General features: G+C 35.1%; 1 protein-coding gene across 3 annotated transcripts in view; it reads left to right on the top strand.

Annotated features, from left to right (window-relative positions):
* The window catches only part of SSBP2 (single stranded DNA binding protein 2), a 423,889-nt gene that overhangs the window by 327,192 nt on the left and 74,761 nt on the right, over positions 1-21,936 (top strand). For all 3 annotated transcript variants that reach the window (XM_069085038.1, XM_069085037.1, XM_069085039.1), the window contains one exon: positions 21,871-21,930. In XM_069085038.1, coding sequence (XP_068941139.1) covers positions 21,871-21,930 — 60 coding nt within the window. The remainder of the gene's footprint in view (positions 1-21,870; positions 21,931-21,936) is intronic.

Raw genomic sequence — 21,936 nt, 5'->3', positions numbered from 1 at the left:
ATAACACAATTCAACAGTCCAACAGATAAGGCTTCTAGCTTTCTGACCATCACATACCTACATACTTAGTTCCCAGAGACAGAAACACCAACATCTGGACTTTCAAAGCCAAGGGGCTCAATGACTGCCCAGAGTCTAATCTAACCAAATCACACAACTCTTCCCATAAATGAGCCCCAAAGCAAAAACTCACCTCAGAGGTGTTTATATAGCCTTCTCCAAGGTTAAAGAACATTACATCCTTTGTGACCCGCTGCCTAATTACAAAGTAACAAAAGGTGGGCCTTCCTGAAAAGCAAGCCTCTCCTAAACAAGCTTCTCTTGTACTCCAAGTGAGGCCCATTAAGGGGCAGGGAATATCTTCAAATTCCCTTACCATTACACCTTATCCATCTGTTCCATTGATATACCTCTATTTTTAAACCAATTCAAAATTAATTTGATGGCTGTTGTTTATAATATATTTTAAGATCTTAAATATTTGAAAGTGCTATTCCTTTCTCTTTGATACCTCCATTCATTATTTTTTTTATATTCTAGATCTTTTGTTTCTCCAAATGAATTTTCTTATTTTATTGAGTTCTATACAGTATTCCTTTGGTACTTTTATTGGCTTAGCATTAAAGCAAAAAATGACTAAAAACTAAAAAATTTTTATATTACAATTTTTATTATATCAGCATGGCCAAGAAACTAACAAGGACTCTTCCTTCAGCCATATAAGTTATACTTTATCTTTTTTAAGGAGCACTTTGCAATAGAATCTGTGTAAGGATTTTGTTTGCTTTGTTAGATTCATCACTTAATAGTTTATTCATTTTGTGGTTATTTGGAACCAGATTTCTCTCTCTCAATACCTTTTGGATTTTGGTATAATATAGACATATTCTTTATTTTGGTAGGGGATTTTTTCACCTATAACTTTACTGAATCTATTAATTGTTTTAGTTAGTATCTTTGCTGCTTCCCTAGAATTTTCTAAGTAAACCATCATGTCATCAGAAAATACAGATAGTTTTTTATTTCCTCATTGCTTATCACTATACCTTTAATTTCTTTCTCTTGAATTATTGCTATGGTTAGCCTTTCTAGAACTATATCAAATTATAATATGGAGCGTGTTCATCCTTGCTTTACTTCTGTATTTATCCCCATTGCATATCATGCTTTTGTAAAAAAAAAAAAAAAAGATTGCTTCATTGCCTATACTTTGACATAAAACTTTTACCAGTACATGCCTTAAATTTCTAAGCATAGTTTTTTCTCTGTGGATTTTGTCAAATCAACACTTTGCCATTTATTTTCAAATATTTTTGGATAATTTTCTTATACATGTGATTTTTTGTTGTTATTTTTCAAAATCCTATTTAGAGTTTCAAATTTATTGTAATTTTCTGGTATATCTCTGATCCTTTAGTCATATCCTTGTATTTTATCTTTAATGTTAGACAATTTACCTATTCTTTTGTTTTTTTCTGGGCAGTTTTACTTCTCTCCCTGAATTTTTTCCATTACATATCCTTTATCATCTTTTTCAAAATATTTGGTATTTTGAAAGATGTGCTTCTAATTGTGTACTCTTATTTTTCTCATGCATTTCTTCTTTAAGAATCCTGGTTATCTATCTAATTTCAAACTTAATTTATTATTTTACTAGTTGCATTTCTCTTTTGCACAGCTCAAGAGTTTCTTCTTTGTGCTCTATCATCTGTGAGTTCATAGAATTTGGTTTTCTCATTTTTTAAGGTTTTTTGGTTTGCCTTCCATTAAAGCATACAACTTAGAGTGTTCTGGCCATTTCTGCAATGTATTATTTATTTTTCTTCTTTTAGGGGATCTTATTGTTGGTTCATTTACTTAGGACTTTGGCTTTTAGCCAACTTTTTCTCTGTTGGCCTTAATGTCTTTCAGCCTTTTTGTTCTTCTCCTAGTAGACTGTCTCTGACTTCCTTCCACTCTATTTTTGACCCCCTCCTTCCACCATCATAATGTATGCTTCTTCTGTGCCAATCCCTGAGTCTGCACAAACTCAGCCTCCTTACGTAGGAGTGTGGGCGTCTGTCTAGGTCTCTGACCAATGTAAACCCCACAGGAAAAGATGATAAATAAGTTTAGAGATTCCCTTTTGTCTTGATAATAAGATGCTTCTGTGTGAGACACAAGACACACACAGACCCACAGTTGTACCCCTTTCTGCTGCATAGTTTGGCAGCATCAATGTTTTCCAATTTTATGGGGTATAGGAAAATAATCTATAAGGTCATATAGTTCTATAGTTTATAGGACCAACCATGGTTAAACCATGGTTATAGGAGTGGAAACTTTAAGTACTTTATCTTTCACTGTTGTTTCAGTAGGGATTACCTTTTATGGTATTTTTAAAAAGATTTCCATCTTATCTTTTTCTTGCTGGTATTTTAATTACTATATGTGTGTGTGCTGCATTTCTTTCTGTTATGTGGCTTCGGTGTGAGAAAGTTGTGCTAAAAAAAAAAACTACCCTACAATACTGATCATGTGACCCCTCAGCTTTATTTCTGATTGATTTATCAGAAATATTACACTGACTTTATTCAGACTCTCTCCAAAAACTATAAATATTGAGCTAGTTATTGCAAAGTTTAATCCTTTCACATATTTTAAGAAAGAGCAATATTAGCCAATCTCTATTTTACTTCAATATTTGTCATTAAAAAAATGATTGGCAAATAGAAATGGACAGAACAGACATTAAGAGAGAATTTAAGCCCGCAATAGATGAAGATATAGTAAAGATACACCCAGTTGCTTTCAGTATGTTAAAAAATATCTAAACTTAGATGAATTACATCCTGAAGCATAGAAAGTTTAGGGTATAATACAAAACAAGGAACTACTGTTGTTTTGTTTTGTTTTTAATCATGTAAACGAGATGTCAAAAAATTGGAAATGGGAAAATTGGAGGGGGTGTTAGATTCTGAGAACTAAATATTATTGGGTTTTGTTTTGTTTTTTAAGCAATTGGGGTTAAGTAACTTGCTCAAGGTTACACGGCCAGTTATTTTGTGTGGGTGCCAAGTATCTGAGACCAGAACCGATCCCGGGTCTCCTGATGCTGGGGCCAGCGCTCTTACTCACTGAGCCACCTGGCCACCCCTGTTTTGTTTTGTTTTTATTTCAATTTCTGGGAAAATTCTATAAAGGACTATTAAATAGATGGTTAATGCACATTTAGAAAGGGAATTAATGATACTGAATACCAACAAGGATTCCCTAAGAAAAAGTTATAGTAAAACAATTTCATTTCTTCTTTTTTTTTTGATAGTATTAACAGATCAGGTAACAGATCTGCTACAGACTCCATTTATTTGGGTTTTAATAAAGCATTTGATAAAAGTTTGTGCTGATATGTGTGTGGACACAACAATGTGGTTAGGAAAATTCATAGCTAATTTAATGATTACCCAAAGAGTATTATTTAATAACTCCTTGTCAATATGAGGTGTAGTCTCTAGTACTGTGGCACAGTTGGCATTTCTTTATACAATATTTTGATTAGTAATTTGTGAAGTCAATAAGAGTCAAACATTTATTAAACACCTACTAGGAATTCAAAAAGAAGCAAAAGACTTGCCCTCAAGGAGATTAAAATTTATTAGGGGAATATACAGATATGTATAAATAAACTATATGTGAGATACATAGAAAATAATTAAGATAAGGAAGGCACTAGAATTAAGAAGCATTTAGAAAGGTTCCCTGCAGAAGATGAAATTTTAGTTGGGTTTTAAAGAAAGCTAGTCGACCAAGTGAGAGAACATTTCAGGCAAGGGGGATAGCCAGAAAAATTGCCTGGAACTGAGAGATGGAGTGTCTTACTCATAGAACAGGAAGGAGACCAGTGTAGGCCAAGTGTAATCAAAGGATGTGTAGCAGGGAATAAAGTACAATAAGACTGGTATGGGGCACAGGGGTAGGGTTGGAGGGGTGAGGTAGTACTGGCAGTGCAGAGAGCAGATTATGAAGGGTTTTGCGTACCAAACAGAGAATTCTGTAGTTGATCCTGGAGACAATAAAGAGACACTAGAGTTTATTGCTTGGTGGTAATATGTAATAAGGGCATATAGGTGGCACAGTGGATAGAGTGCCAGGCCTGATGTCAGGAAGATGAGTCTTCCTGAGTTCAAATCCTGCCTTTGACATTTACTACCGTGTTTCCCCGATAATAAGATACTGTCTTATTATTTTTTGGGGACAGAAAAACACCAGAGGGCTTATTTTCAGGGGAGGGCTTATTTTAATGAACATTGACAGCAATTTTAATAAACAGGTAAATGTGAACAAAAAAATGTACCTTTGTTCAATAAGCAAATCACTGGGGAAGAACAGGATGACACGCTCACTGCTGCAGCTCTGATTGGATGCAGCTCGGAGCACGGCGTGCATTTCACGGGGGGGGGGGAGCGGTGCATACAGAGGGTACCGTAATGTAGCGCAGGGGATCACCTTCACTACAGTAGCAATCTCAATAGGGCTTATTTTCGGGGGAGGGCTTATTTTAGAGGAATCTTACACAGTAAGGGGAGGGCTTATTTTCGGGATAGGTCTTATTATCAGGGAAACACGATAGCTATGTGACCCTTGGCAAGTCACTTTACCCTGTTTACCTTAGTTTCCTTATCTGTCAAATGAAATGGAAAAGGAAATGGCAAAACACTCTAGTATCTTTGCCAAGAAAATCCCAGATGGGGGTCACAAAGAGTCACACATGATTCAAACGACTGAATAACAACAATATATAATAAGACTGGAAAGGGAGATTGGAACCAAGTTGTGAAGAACATTGAGTAACACTGAAGTCATACACTACACTGGTAGATTATACAAGGCAGAATGAGGATTCAAAAGGATTTTGTTGGCCACCACCCTTATTCAGGCCCTGATCCCCTCCTACCTGGTATTCTTGTATTCCTGATTTGTCTTTCTGTAAGGAGGCATTGTGCTGAGTACTAGGAATGCAAAAAAAAGGCAGAACATAATCCCTACTATCAAGGAGATTGCACCTTAAAGAAGGAGACAAGGCAAGCAACAATGTCCAAACAAGATACAAGAGGAAAAATTAGAGATAATCAGTAGAGAGAGAAAATTTCTCTATCTAAATTTTGTTTTCTCTTTGGTAAAAGAGGATGATAATACTTACATTTACATTTTTTCATTTTATTTTTCCTATTCTAAACTTAACAAACAGCAACAAAAATGAGCACTTTCATATATATATAACAGAAAAAAGGATTGTAATGAAACTACCTATCTACTGAAAACAGCTTGTTTTTTCTTTTTAAATATGTGATAAATTTAATATACAATGAAAATAATTACTTACCTCATAATAGAGTTGTTAGGAAAATGCTTCCTAAACCTGAAAGCATTAGATAAATACTTTATGATTTCTTCATTTGTTAATATTATGTCCAATATAAAATGTTTATTATTCATAAATTTCTTAATAATTATAAATTTATTATGTCCTTGTTGGTCACCAGAGCCCCCAATTTTAAAAGAAAAAACGAAAAACTGCATAGAAGTTATAGGAGGGTGACAAATAATTGTAAGGAAGATTTTGGAACCTTCCTGATGAAAACTACTTTTAAAAACTGAGGACCTTTAGCCATAAGACATAAATCATGAGCAGAGCAGGGGAGCTATCTTCAAATATTTGAGGAGCTTTTGTGGAAGGAGTGATTAAACTTGTTCTATGTGACTTCATAGGACAGAGGTATAATGAAGGCAAGTTAGTAGAGAAGCAGATTTAAGTTAAACATGAAGAACATTCCAACTATTAGAGTTATTCATAAATAGAGCGAGTCTCCTTATGAAGTTATAAGTTCCCCATCGGTTGTTGTTCATTCATTTCAGTCACATCCAACTCTTCATTTGGGGTTTTCTTAGCAAAGATACTGTAGTGGTTTGCTATTTCCTTCTCCGGCTCATCTTATAGATGAGGAAACTGAGGCAAAAAGGGTTATGACTTACCCAGGATCGTACAACTGGTGTCTGAGTTTGGATTTGAACTCAGGTCTTCCTGACTGCAGGTCCAGAGTTCTATGCATTTCACCACCTAGTTGCCTTTCCCATCAATGGAATCATTCAAACAGAGGCTAACTATCAGAAATGTAGAATGAATTTCTTCTTCAAAGAGGAGATGGAATTAAATTATTTCTAAAATCTCTTCCAGTGCAAAGGTCTTTTGATCCTTCTTTTGGGTTCCAAGATGACTTTTAGTGCTGTAGGTCAGTGGTTTAATTTGTGAATTATACCTTGATTTTACATTGATAAAGTCTAGAGGAGAAATGAGGAGAAGTCTAAAAAGAGCTTAGGCTCCCATCTAAACTCATCTCAACACAAGAAAAATAGAGATAAGTACTGGAAATTAAAGTGTGTGAGTGTGTGTGTGTGATTAAATACACATTGTATATGTGTTTATATGTGCACACCCACATGCAAAAATATACATATATACACTTCTACAATTCTGCTTGGGTTCTACTTGACAGAACATCATAAAACCCTACTGATCAACTGAAATTTTATCACCTTGTATATTGATTCAGCTTTTATTATTCAATACCTTGTCAGTTGTCTCTCTCCCCTGTAATTCAAGGGCTGAAGAATATAGCAATAAACTTCTCCCAAAGCTTTCCTTTATAAAGGGCTCAGAACTTTCCAAGTAACTCTATTTTTCCATCATTGGCTCTGCTTGGTTTCTGTTCTACAGAAAATTATGCCCTCATGTGGGGTGCTGCTTAGTTTTGTATATTGTATTTCCCCATTAGATTTTGTAAGCTCCTTGAGTACAGGGACTATCTTTATTACTTTATTGTGGTATCACTACTACTTAGCACAGTACCTGGCACTTAGTAAATATTTAATAAATATTTATTGAATTGAATTGTGTGTGTGTACTAATGTATACTTACATGTGTAAGTTAGTTTTATATATGTATATAATGAAAATGTATCTATATGTCTATAATAAAATCTATATAGAGATTATGATGCATATAATGAAATTCTATCAATAAAGCTTAATATTATTTTTTATTTTTAAATATTTTATTTTTTTCCAATTTAATGAAAAACAATTTTGACATTTTTTTTATTTGACTTCCAAATTTTCCTTCCTCTCCTCCCCCTTGCTGAGAAGGAAAGCAATCTGATATAGGTTATACATTTATAGTCATGCAAAACATATTTCTGTTTCATTCCGTGAAAGAAAACACAAGAAAACAAAAGACAAGAAAAATAAAATTTTTTTAAAGTATACTTCAATCTACATTAAGTCTCCATCAGTTCAAAGCTTAATATTATTCAGCCTTAAAATTCCCCGTTGGTACCTGAATGATTAGGTTTAGTTCTCTTGATTAAATTAACCAGTTTGTTATCCTGCATGATCCAGTCAGTTACCATATCTTGCCAGTATTCTTTTTCCATAAAATCTTTTGCATCTTTTCCATTTTCTCTACTCACACAGCCACTATACTATCTTAATACAGCTCTTCATTGACTTTCACTTACACTTTTGCAACATTATTCTAAAGGGCCTCCCTGCTTTGTTCCAGTCTATCTTCCACATAGCTGCCAATGTAGTTTATCTTACTTGAAGATCTAACTATGTTACTCACTTATTTGGTAAACTCCATTTGCACCCTGATGTTGCCTCTGAGATCCAATAGAAGCTATTCTGTTTGATTTTTAAAGCACTGCATTGCCTAATCTCTTCTTCTCACTTTGTAGTCCAGTCAATAAATAACTTTCTCTCTCTTCTACACACATGATGCTCTATATCCTGCCTTCCTAACTTTACCCTGGATGTTTACCATCCATAAAATGTACTGTCTCCTCACTTTTGCCTCATAGAGCCCTCACTTCCTTCCACATGGAGCAGCTCTACACTGTCTTCTACTTGCTACCTTTTCTGACTCCCAGGATTTTTAGTGTCTTTCCTTCTTTCCTGGCATTTATTTTGTGCTTGTAAATTTACTCATGTAGTAGAAAAAATTATATTGTCCAGGAAAAATATGGATGAAAAATGGATGTCTCTATAAATATTAGGTCATTTTATTTTGGTAGTATGTTTTGTATCATTATTTATGTAATTTATGCTTGTGTCTTGGGTCAGAACCCAAGTATTTATGCATTTTGTTGTTATTTTAAATGAAATTTCTCTTTTTAGTCCTTCCTCAATTTTATTAGTAAGATGTCAAAAGACTGATGATTTCTAATGGTTAATCATGTATCACTTTGTTGAAATTTAATTATTTCTATTACTTTTTACATTGAACCTCACGTTGTTTAAAGGGCACATCATATGCAAAAACAAATTGTTCTTACCTGTCTTATTTCTTCAGTTTCTTTTTCTTCTCATTGCTAATAAATTACCTTCAGTTTTAGTGCTATATCAACTAAGAGTGGAGTTAATGGACATCTTTGCTTTATCCCTGATTTTGTTAAGAAACTTCTACATTTTCTCATCTACATTTTCTCTATTGCAGGTAATACTAGCTTTTGCCTTTACATAGATACCTATGATGATAATGAAGAAAGGTCCATTTATTCCTTTGCTTTTTAGAAATTTTTGTATCAATCAATGTTATATTTTGTTGAAGGCTATTTTTCTTTATCTGTTAATATAGACATGTGATTTTTAAAAATTATTAACATGGTTTATTAGATTTAGAATTTTCCCTAATCCTTGCATTCCTGTTGTAAATCCAACCTGATCACAGTAATTTTGATGTATCATTGTGTAGCCTCTTTGAGAATATTTCATTCAATATTTTTGTATCAATATTAATTTGTGATAGTCTTTCATTTTCTATTTCTCAATTTTATCTTTCTCTTTTTTCTAATATCATTGGCCTATTTATCTCATGGTAAGGGGTTTGGTGTAAGGTGTTTTCTGTCTCCATTTTTGTGTATAGTTTGTTATAAGGATTAATTTTTCTCTAAATGTTTCATTGAGTTGACTTGTAAAAAAAACATCTGGTCTAAGGTGGTTGTTTATTTCCTTTAGAAACTCACATAGTTTGCTCAGTTTCTTTACTTGAGATTATGTTACTTAGTTTCTCATTTCCTCTATTATTCTTCTGGGGTTTTATGCTGAGTTTATAAGCTTAAAATTACACTAGACTTTTGAGACACTTTGTATTTTTATATATTATTCATATTTTTTCATTTAGCTTCTCAATTTTATTGTAATAGGATATAATAGTTGCTAGTCCTTTTAATTTTTTTATTTGTTGTAAATTCCCCTTTCTAATTTTTGATTTTGGCAAATTGAAGTTTTTCTCTACTTTTTTCATCAAATGAGATAATGCTTTTTATATTAAAAAAATTGTTCCCAAATTTTATCATCTCAGTAGTTTATTTTTTATTTTGTTTCTTTGATTTTTAGACCATTTTTTAAATTTTGGTATTTGTTTAGAGGTTTTTAATTTGTTAATATTCTAGTTTTTTCTGGTGACACATTCAGTTTCACTGGTCTTTCCTTTTGTTCTTTTGATATTAGTGTTCAGAGAAAGAAAAATTTATCTTTAGGCTTTTCTTTACCTGCATTCTATAAATTTTGGTATACTGTTTCATAGGATCATGTATCTGGAACCAGAAGAGATTTTTAGAGGTCATTGAATCCAAACCCCTCATTTTATGTTAATTGACTTGTTAATTGGTCACATAGGTAATTAGTGGTAAAGGTGGAATTCAAATTTAATTGACCATACTCTATCTTTATTGTTATTTTCTTTCCATGATTTGTTCTTTAATCCATTCATTATTTAGAGTTACATACTTTGTTCTCTATTTATGTTTGAAAACTTCATATTTTTCCTGTTAATCATAATTTCTTTATGCTCTAGAATATGGTCAGTTTCTGTACAGTTAAGATACAATACTTTTTTAAGTATATCTTTTTATTCCCATTCAGTAATTACAAATAGTTAATCACTACTTTTTGCTAATGTTCTATTGTGAATCTCAACTTATTTCCTATATGTATTTCCTATATACATATATATTTCCTATTAGATTTGTATGAGTCTAAAAGAAATATGTTGAAGTCTCTAATAATTATTAACTAATCTAGATCTTACTGTAATTTAGTTAGCTTTTTCTTTAAGTACTTAGAGGCTATGGTATTTGGTGTAAGTATATTTAATGCTTATATGATTTAATTATCTAGGATGCCTTTACATATGATATTATTTCTCTTCTTGTCTCTCTTAACTGTCTCTATTTTTACTGTTGTCTTATCTGATTATGAATTACCATTACAGACTTTTTTGATTCTGCTGAGGTTTGATAAATTCTACCATAACCTGTGTGAACCTTTGTCTTAAACTGTTTCTTGTAAATAAAATTATTAGGTCTTTCTAATCCATTCTTGTACTCCCATTATGTTTAATGGGTATTATATGTACTACATTCATATTGTCACTTTTGACTATTACATTTGTTTTTGTCCATTAAATCATGTTAAATTGGAAGCATCCTATGTATTTTGTATGCCATATTATTGACATCAGAATAATAGCATACTGCCTGAAAAGTAAAACAGTTTTAAATGTCATGATAATATTTAAGACCTCAGTAGTACCAACCCGTAAAATATATCACCACTGTATCTTCTATCCCTTAAGCACAGTCATGGGGAAAAATGAAATATTTGAAAATAATTTTTAAAAAATTGATTCAGTAATCTTTTAATAGTTTTTTAATTCATATGCACTTTTGAAGTTGGAGTGATTTGTTGAAAACAGTTGAAATAAAACTTGGAGTAATTTCTAAATTGCAATATCACAGTTTTAAGTTATTTCTTTAGAAGCTGACCATTTCATTCTTTGGGTATGACCAGTTTATTGTTTTGAGAAAATGATTCTTTCTTGGTTTTCCAATGATGTGTTTAAAATGGGTTTAATTTCCCTATTTATGACAGAATGGATATTTAGGTCTTATAACTGAAACATTTTAAAAGCATATGCTTCCTTTCCCTTTCATCTTTAGAGAACTTAGACATGCATACTTCAAAATAGGGAATTCTTTGCCAAATTTTAACATAGTAATTATTAACTTTCCCCAGAATGTAAAAGAATATCAGATCTAGCACAATTTTTGGTGACCTAAGGAGAATGATGAAATTAGTTAGAAGCCCTTTACAAAGATGAAAGTACTATCATTTAAACCTGCATATATTATAATATTATTGTATTTAATTTTTGAATTTGTCCATGTACTCAGAGACCTTTCATTGGTAGGTGAACTTTATTTTTTTTATTAAAAAAAATTTTTTTTGGCTTTTTGGAGGGGGTAAGGAAGGGCAATTGGGGTTAAGTGACTTGCCCAAGGTCACACAGCTAGGTGTGTGTGTGTGTGTGTGTGTGTGTGTGTGTGTGTGTGTGTGTGTGTGTTAAGTGTCTGAGGCCAGGTTTGAACTCAGGTCTTCCTGATTCCAGGGCTGGTGCTCCTTTCACTGCGCCACCTAGCTGCCCTGGTAGGTGAACTTTAATAAATAAAAATAACAGGAAATTGAATAAACTAGAGCAATCATTCACATGTTCCCTAAGTTGTAGAAGACCAGTGCCCTTATGTGTTTCTCATAGATTCACAGCATTTTAGCATTGGAAAGAATATTAGATGTTAACTAAACTGCCTCTTATATGATTCATTAATGTCCTCTACAAAATACTTGACTATTGAAGTGACTTTCTAGTCTCAGTTCTGTAAACAAAAAATAGTTCTGTAAACTATTTTCTGTAGTCTCTCCCCTATTTAATTGATTTCTTATCTTCATATTACACTAAAATTTATTTCAAAACTACGAGTGTTTTAATGATTTTAAGAGTATAAATTCTTTTGAAGAAATGTATATAATTTGTATGTTTCTCATATTAAAGGTACATATTTATCCATAATGGAACTTAAAGAAGAATTAAATTTAGGAGTTAATGAGAAATGCAGTAAATGAGAAATAATTTTAGAGAAAACTTATAAGAACTCTTAATTTTATAGCATACAGTGTTCAAGAATATAATGCAGAGGCATAATCAAAGACAAACTGTTCTGTGATATCATTGATTTTAGAGTTAATGTTGTAGTATTATCATTCCTATGCCTTGGCCACATGTCTTCCTTTACTATGAATTCCATTACCGTTGTACTTTTAAGTTTGCACCTACTTTTTCCCTCTCTTGGCCTCTGCATATATTTGTTAGAGAGCGTGCCTCTGGTGTTGGAGAAAATGTTTTGTTCTTGCTATTGCATTTGAGTAAATGTCTTTGCTAAAGAGCCCAGTCTAGTGGTCATTTAAGGGGAAGTATACTGGTAGGGGCTCATGAGCTAGCATTTAGCAGGAGACACACTAATAAGATTACTCCCAGAACCAGAGCCTTTGGAAGAATGAAATCACTCCTTTGGCAAACCAGTCTACCAGTGTTGGTGTGAGTTGAGTGAGTGAAGCATGAACAGTTATTTTTTTTTTTTAAGCAATCGGGGTTAAGTAACTTGCTCAAGGTTACACGGCCAGTTATTATTTCTGGGTGTGGTGCTGAGTATCTGAGCCCGGATTTGATCCAGGTCATCCCAACACTGGAGCTGGTGCTCTTACTTGCTGAGCCACCTGGCCACCCCTAAGCAATTGGGGTTAAGTAACTTGCTCAACGTTACACGGCCAGGTGTTTCTGGGTGGGTGCTAAGTGTCTGAGCCCGGGATTCGATCTCCAGGTCTTCTCAACACTGGAGCCGGTGCTCTTACTCACTGTGCTACCTGGCCGCCCCAAGCATGAACAGTTATTACAATTATTTTAAGTCTTTCAATAATACCAATACCTTTTACTTTTACTCTTGCCTACAAGTGTCAGTAGAACAAGAGCTTCCTACTTAATTTTATAACTTCCCAAGAAAGCCCATTATAGCACTTAATGGTGTCACCTTGTTCTGTAGTCATCGCAAAGCTGAAAGAATAGGAAGGCAAGGAAAGAAGAATTTTAAGAAGGATTCAAAGTATTTGTACCACTTATTTTATATTACCCATTCCATTTTTGCCATATGTGAATTTTGATTATTGTATAAATTGTCATGCATAAATATACTAATATGGAAAATCTATTGTTATCTGAAAGATTTTTCCAATTTTTCTAAAATAAATAAATAATGCATTTTTCTTTATAAAAAAACTTATAGTTCAGAAAATTTATTAATAAATAATGAATTTTTTGACTATACATTTTCATTAAATGCTAAAATCTAAATTAGACTATACCCTATCTTTAAATGCTTTACTCACCTACAAGGGGCCTCTCCAACTCACACCCAATTCATCTGTTTTTTTTTTTAAGCAATTGGGGTTAAGTAACTTGCTCAAGGTTACACGGCCAGTTATTTCTGGGTGTGGTGCTAAGTATCTGAGCCCGGATTCAATCCCCCAGGTCATCCCAACACTGGGGCTGGTTTTCTTACTGTGCTACCTGGCCGCCCCTTCATCTGTTCTTTCAAAGTTTGACTCTTCCACAAAGCCTTCCCTAATCAGCCCAATTGAAAATGACCTATTCCCACCACCACCAGTTTCTCATAGCAGATTGCCTGAATCTCTCTCTGTAATGAAATCGGTATCTCCTAGGGTTGCCCCTCCCCCTGGAACATAAACTAGGCTTGTTTTCCCTCAAAAGGTGATACATCTGTCCCTAGGATTTGATTGCCCCAGATGGTAGTCTCCAGCAATATCAACATGGCTTCTTGGTCACCTGGGGAAATAAAAAGGTCCACCTTGGGGGCAGCTAGGTGGTTCACTGAATAGAGCACCACCTCTGGAGTCAGGAGAACCTGAGTTCAGATCTGGCCTCAGACACTTGACACTTAGTAACTGTGTGACCTTGGGCAAGTCACTTAACCCCAATTGCCTTGCTGCCCCCCCCCCCCAAAATCTACCTACATGGAGTCAGGACCCTTCAGCCTTGGTGGATGTCTCCAAACCAAATAAGTCACCATACCCTGACCTGCTGACCAGACAAGTCTCCATATGGAAATGAATGAGGGGTCAAGTGTACCAGAGCTAAGTACTGGAATGTCCTTGTTGCTTATCCTTTCTGTGCTATGACTAAGTAAACTTCCTTTAGTTTCATATTGAATGACCCCTAAGGACCTCATTTTGTCCCAAGATCAGACCTCAATTAACAGGGCACTGACCTGAATCTGCCTTACCTCTAAGTCTCTCCCTTACATTATCTCCTTCTCCCTTGCATCACATTTATTTATGTATGCCTTTCCTGGTTATAGTGTAAGCTCCTAGAGAGTAGAGTCTTTGTCCTCTATATCTTTGAAATCCCTAGCATGGTAAAGAGTAAGGAAAGCTGTTAATAAATGTTGGATAAATAAATTTGCAGCTTGAGGCACTGGGAATGGACCATTTTTGGACAATTTGACTTGAAGGGAAAGCTATTTGCAAGGTCATCTTTGTGACCTTATAGAAGTCTTTTACATTTTCTGGAGTTCCTTATCTATTAAATAAGGGTGTTGGACTAGGAGCGCTTTAATGTGCTTTCCTACTCTAAATCCTGTGATTTATAGTCGACACTGCCATATGAGAATGTCCCTAACCATGAGAATGGTCTGCCATCCAGTGTCTACTCCCCATCAACACACTCAGAACTGAAGTTCTGAGAAAATGAGAAAATATGCTTATGCCCTTTAGAAAATGCTTATCTTTCTTTTCTTCTCTTCCTCCTTTCTTCCTTCCTCCCTTTCTCCCTCCCTTCCTTCCTTCCTTCCTTCCTTCCTTCCTTCCTTCCTTTCTTTCTTTCTTTCTTTCTTTCTTTCTTTCTTTCTTTCTTTCTTTCTTCCTTCCTTCCTTCCTTCCTTCCTTCCTTCCTTCCTTCCTTCCTTCCTTCCTTCCTTCCTTCCTTCTTTCCTTCCATGACTGAGTGATACGGAGGCTAGAAGTACAGTGGCCACTTGCTATTGATCCCATTACTAACTGCTCCTCCTCAGGTATCATGGTACTCCCCCGCTCCAGGATGCTTACCATATCCATGCCAGACTTAGTGAGAATAACCAGTCAGCTTGGCCAGGTGAAACTCAGGACTCTCAAGCATAAGGGTCTGTAGCCTCACTCAGCCTCTCCATCAGCAAGGATTACAGGCTTGATCCACTGCACCTGGTTTAGAAAAACCGCAATCTGGGTTAACCTTTCGGCCTTGAGTAATTCAACGCCGAGGTTTCAGTGACATTTTTAAAAGTCACAAGTTTCAGTTTGTTTGAAAGGCTGCCAGTCTTCTATTCATTCATTCATTCATTTAATAAACATTATTAAGTACCTATGATATATCAACGCATGATGGCAAAGCTCCCAGTTTAATATGGAAATAAGATATACAGATAACAGTATTACAAAATAAGTGCATTAGACAGTTGCAAAAAAAAAAATGCTATGTAAAGTATGTGAGGGAAAAGGTTATTAAAGACCAGTCAGATCTGTCTGGGCCAAGTCATGGCCTTCAGCAGATGAGGAATTTCAGGGGAGCATTTCTGAGCCCACACTTTTCTGTTGAAGTATTCTAGTGATTGCTAATTATTTCTAACCTCTAGAGAAAAGCCAAAAGGGAAAAGGAGGATTTTCCTTTGCTTCCTTAAGATCTTGGTCTTCATAGTCAGGACTGCTCTCCTGTTACCCACCAAGAAACTCCTTCAGAAGGGCCTTGGATCACTCCCCATCATCCACATTCTGTGCTGAGAAGCAGCAGCACAGGACAGAGTAGCAGACATGGGCACCAAGATATATGGGTCAAAAGTTAGGGCCCGCCACAGACCTGCTGGGTGACCATGGACAAATCACTTTTGCTACCTGTCTGTTATCCATCTATAAAATGAATACATAAGAATGAGTACAAAGTCCCTATAGATTTTGGCGGGGGGTGTTTCTATATATAAAAGACCAGGAACATAACTAGGCTGTTAGGAGAAATAAAGACCTTGCCCCCTATGCTTTGCTTTATATCTCTGTCTCCCCTTATCCATTCATCTTTGCTTGTGACTCTATATATCCTTTACTTCTTCCATTTGGGTTATTTATACATCTTACACCAAATATGTAAAAAAATGATAATTCTGTCTCTAGGTTTAGTTTTTTGGAACCAGGGTACTGAGTGCTCGTATTGATCTTAAATCATCAAACATGTATTTTGCACATGGATTGTTTTACACTCTTTCTTAGTAGTACATGTTCTGTGCATATGACTTTCTAAGGGAAGACACAAGATTGAAGTATTACTTTCAATGCATTAACGTTTGTCATTTGATAAGAATATTCTATTCACTCCAGAGTGGTGGACTGATATTGAAAATGCATATTCAGGAAAATATTACTTGTGAGACTAAATGATCTAATTTCTTTGCTTATTTGCAATGAACATAAGTATGGTCTTACTTCCTATATGCACAAATTATAAAAGATATAATAAGAAATATGTATGACCCATTTGGATTTATACCATGTAAAGTTCATATACTTAATTATGTAAATAATAAAAATGTGATTATATAAGTAAATTCATAAAATCCTTAAACAAAACATATCTATGCTAAATATCCTTTTAAAGAAAAAGCATTATGGAAAGGATTCCCTATAGATGGTAAGGTTTTAGAGATGTTCCTGTTTACCATGACAATATGATAATTACACTGAACCCCATCATATTAGAGTCTCTTCAGTAAACTTCATGACCATTCAAAAGAGATCGGCCTGACAATTTACATAAGTAAAACTGTTGTGGAGTAATTTCTGGCAAGGTAATGGAGTGAAAGTTTTCAAGTGAATCCAGCTATCTCTTTGATTACTCCAAAAACACTGAGATGCATATTTAAGATGCATTCCATAGGAACTTAAAGGAAGAAAGTGAAAAAAGGGGGTAGGGGAATGAATTAATGTTCTTAATGTAGTCTCTGAAGAAAAAAATAGACAGCAAAAAGGACACCCTGTTGGCTTCCCAACTCTGACTGAAGGAATGATTAAGCAAAACAAACAAAAACCAAAAACCTTTGAATATAGTGAAGAAATTATGGTATCATGGAAGCCTCATATAAAACTCCAGAATAACTGTGTACCAACTATGACTAGGACTTTAAAAAAAGAAAAAAAAACTGTTAGGCCCAATAAATAAACTGAAGGAAAAGTTACATAGTACCCTAGGAAAGGAGTGAAGAAGAAATAACTATTTCTTGTAATTCAGATGCCACACAAGATTATTCAAACATAAGGAACTGGGCTGGGAAAGGTAGGCTAAAAGTAGGCAACAACACAGAGAGAGAAAAATACAATATCTAACAATATGAGTTGACTTTAAGAGAAAAGGAAATGGGGAAATAATGGAATCAGAATTTTGTTAAGTATGATAAATCACTAAAGCTAAATACTGATTCATTTTTATTCTTTTTCTAAAGACTAGGGAGGGGTGGGTATGTGGGTATCAGGGGAAAGAAATATTAGAACAGAACTCGTTTGAAGGAAAAACAAGCTTAAAAGTTGTGTGTATGTAAATGAAATTAACTCACTCATTAAATTGAGGAAGGTAGCAGAACAGATTAGAAAGCAAAACCCAACAATATGTTGTTTACAAGAAGGGATAGAATAAGGACTAGACTTCTGATTTCATTAGTACAAGGAGATTCTAGGTGTATTCTACCAATACAAGTCAACAACTTCTTTGCCACTTGGATTTAGTCACCTAGGAGAACTAAGAGGTAATGCTTGTTGTCTTGATGATATAAGATATGTATAGCCATTAACTACAGGACTATAATCTAGTGACAACTAAACACCATACAAGAATGTGGTTTAATTCTGTAGAATACCATAAACTTCATATAGTGCCACCTTTATTAATTTGCCATATCCTAATTTCTTAATTAGCTATATGTCTTTGCTTATTTTACCTACTATTTTTTTTCTTTTACTTTTGAGGTTGGAACATTAATTCTAGGAAGAATCTTACATAGCAAATAACAGAGCCATTTATAAATAAAGTAAACCTAACATTATGTTGAAGCTCTCACATTCACCAAAAAAAGGTAGCACATTTGAGGACTGTAAGCTCCCAGCCAGTTTAAAAATTACTAAGTAGTATGCTGTAGCGCCAATGAAATATTTACAGCACCCATGATCACAATAAAGACTGTGACTATAAGTATCACAGACATTTGATCGCAAAATATGCCAAACTCTCCAGACTCTCAAGATAGAGGATAGAACTGAAGCATTTATTTAGACACCAGAAAACCCAATCCTAAAACCAATAAGCCGCTTCCATCATAGTACCAAAGATATTCAGAAGCTGTAATAACACTGAGAGCCATGCATGCCATCTTTCAGCCTTCCTACAAACCAATACAAGATCAATATTTACTCACAAAACTCTCTGTCTCCTTGCCTAAGCTTCTCTGTCCCCCACTGTCAGGCTAGCTCTGAACCAGCTTCCTGTGGGCTCTGCTTCCCTCCAGCAAAACTCCTCCTACCACAGGCTCCATGTGATTATAGTCACCTTATTAGGGGGCAGAGTTTACTTTCTTTTTTTTTTTTTAAGCAATTGGGGTTAAGTAACTTGCTCAAGGTTACATGGCCAGTTATTATTTCTGGGTGTGGTGCTGAGTATCTGAGCCCGGATTTGATCCAGGTCATCCCGACACTGGAGCTGGTGCTCTTACTCGCTGAGCCACCTAGCCGCCCCTAAGCAATTGGGGTTAAGTAACTTGCTCAAGGTTACACGGCCAGGTGTTTCTGGGTGGGTGCTAAGTGTCTGAGCCCGGGATTCGATCTCCAGGTGTTCTCAACACTGGAGCCGGTGCTCTTACTCGCTGTGCTACCTGGCCACCCCTCAGAGTTTACTTTCAAAGCAGGGGAGGTCTTCAAACTCCCCACTAGGTCTATTAAGGGGCAGGGGAAATCTTCAAATTCCCATTCACATTGTTGGGGGGTGGGGGGAGATCACTGGCATCTGTGATTCCTTCAGTGTAAGAGAGTGAGGGGAAACTCTCCTAAAGCCCAAAGCTGATCTGCAAAAGTTAGGCAAGTTGCTTTTTTATTACTCCTTAGGGACCTGCTGGGTTCACAACCATCACCACATGCAAGGTCCCTATCTCCCAACCCCAGCAATCCCATGATGGTACCTCATGGTTAGGTAGGAGGGCCACAGGAAATACCATTAAATTACATTACTCCACAATGCCATATTTAAGATGAGAAATTTCTCGTTTTAAATGTTTCATTAAATTAATACTGAATCATCTTTCAACTGTAGATAGGAACATTGAAAAATGGTTTGTTTTTTTAAATTTTGTTCTAGGATCCTTCTAAACTTTTCAACTTTTGACTTTGAATAATACATTTAATGTAATTTCTTTGTATTTCACAGTAAATTTTAAAAATAATATAGTACTATTTAGTGATCTATTTTTCCATGTTCCCAAACTGCTTTTTAGTTATAATCTAAGCAAATAAATTGCTTTAAATAACACGTTTTGAGAGATGTTATACAGCTATACATAAACATTAAATCAAATATTTTATTGTTTAAATTTCAAAATATTTCAAGAAGCTAAGACATTTTTGCAAATAAAAAAGTAAAAATATGAGTTGTTTCTGACCCATATCTTGCTATACTGCAGTGAAATAAATGAACAGAGCAGAAAAGAATTGACTCTTAGGATAAGATATTTAAGAATGAATTTTCATAAATGATTACATTTCTCGCATTGAGCAAATGAATGTGAAAGTTAAGGAATACTTAATACTATAAGCCTTAACTAACAAACTTTATAAAAATTGCAAATTGACTTGGGGGAAGTTAATTTGGGGACAGAATTTTTTTCATAATTTGAATAGGACAGATGATAAAACTATCAGTGGCTAGGGAGAATAAAATGTTCTCTTGCAATTGGCAATTGGTTGCAAGCTAGTTATTGTGAAATCACCTGGGAATAGAACAGTGAAAGGTGGTAGTGGTTGGGAAAAGGCAGAGCATTCCATTGCATTGGGGAGCCCTTCCAGGGTACTTAGCAATTAGGCAACCAGGGAAGGATGACTCTTCTTCTTCTGTGGCTCTCTCCTGCTTTGGGAACAAAAGAGAGCTTTGCATAATTTCTTTTTGTTATGGGTAGCTCCCTCATTTGTAAGTACTTCAAGTATCTGTAATTTTGTAGGTGTGGGTGCTCCCCACCCAGAGACCTGTTGTAACTTTTCTACAACTTTTACTAGATGATTTACTAGTTTCTATGACTGAAAAAGTCATCACCCTGCAGTCACATCTCTGCAGTTCCTCTGGATTTAGCTTGACTGCTCCTTCTGACAGGTACCAGCTTGTACCTTGAAACCTTTCTAGTTTGGTAGGGACTTCTCTGCTGCCCCAGCCTTCCCAAACCCAGGCCTGTGTGCTACCTTGAGACATCAGGCAGGGACTTGAGTATAAGACTAAAAACATGATTCTTGCACATGTAAAATGAGTGACTAAGAACAATTCAAAATCTTGAGCAGAGGACCAAATTTTGCATTTAATTTAAAATTTCCTTTTGCTGATTAGTCAGACCCTTAATAATACAGGATAACGGTGGAATATTTGATAATTCTGTCTGGCCTTAGGAAAAAAAAAGTTTATAAAACAACAAAATTTATGTGTGTGTATGTGTGCACACACAAACACATATACCTATATAGTAAAAAATGAAATTAAAATTGGATAGTTTTTTCTAAGTAATTATATAAATCCCACCATCTCTGCCACTTATTACCCATGTGATATTTAGGCAAATCATTCCCTGGGCCTTGGTTTTCTGATTTGTCAAACGAAGGTGTTGGACTAGATGATTTGTAAGGGTCCTGCCAGCTCTAAATGTACAATCCTATGATCAGTGTAAATGCTAAGCCAGAGGAAGACAGTGAGAGGAACTGGATCTGTGATGTCATTGGCATCGGGACCTTCCACAAGAGGAAACTCCTATCAGTGCACATCCCCATCATCCCAGATACATACACTCTTTAAGGGTTTCCTAGAGCACTGAGAAATGACTTGCCTAGGGTCACACAATCAGTGTGGATAAGAAGCAGCATGGTAAATGGGATAAAGAGTTGGTTAGGGGGGCAAGGAAGAGCTGGGTTCAAGTCTTGCCTCTAAACCAGAAAATTTGCCCTAAATTAGCTTTATTTCTATGATCATTAACAAACATTCAGTGACTCCCAAGGATCCCTGATGTTATTGATAGGCATATTCCTGCTAATGATGTCGATTACAATCCACCTGTGTCTGCTCATCCTATACAACCCTTGATCGTGTCTTTTCCCATGAAATGTTGACTACACAGGTGTTTAGTCTCTTCTTTGAGTTTTTGTGACATCTCCAGGATACTAAGTGGAAAATGGGCTGTGTATCAGTTATGCCATACTCTCACTATAGGACCGTTTCCTTTTTTGAACATATATTTAGTGATATCCTACATATTGTGTACCATTATGTAATTCCTTCTTTGTAATGCATTATAGCCTGCGTGTGCGCACATACACATGTGCACCCACATATGTGTGCATGCACACACATACACATATACACCCTGTGCTTCTCCATTAATGATAATGAGTATTTTAATTCCTGTGTAATACTAAGGGTAAAGTCAGAGTTCACATATTCTTCAGTAAAAATTTCAAAGCATATCTCCTTAGGTGACATGATACTAATTTCTTCAAGAGGTTTTATTTTACAAGAGGTAGCAGTATATAAAAATAATATGATAAATATCTTTAAAATATAACCCTTAGATTTTTTGATTTCACAGCAGTATTATATGCTTTCTTTTCTTTAATAGCCTTTCATGTCACCTCGGTACCCTGGAGGTCCAAGACCACCACTGAGAATACCTAACCAGGTAAGG

This window comes from Petaurus breviceps, unplaced genomic scaffold, assembly GCF_028583685.1.
Source record: "Petaurus breviceps papuanus isolate PSGF00001 unplaced genomic scaffold, PetGlider_PUasm1.0 175, whole genome shotgun sequence".
Classification (NCBI taxonomy): Eukaryota; Metazoa; Chordata; class Mammalia; order Diprotodontia; family Petauridae; genus Petaurus; species Petaurus breviceps.
This window is presented reverse-complemented; position numbering and strand designations above follow the sequence as displayed.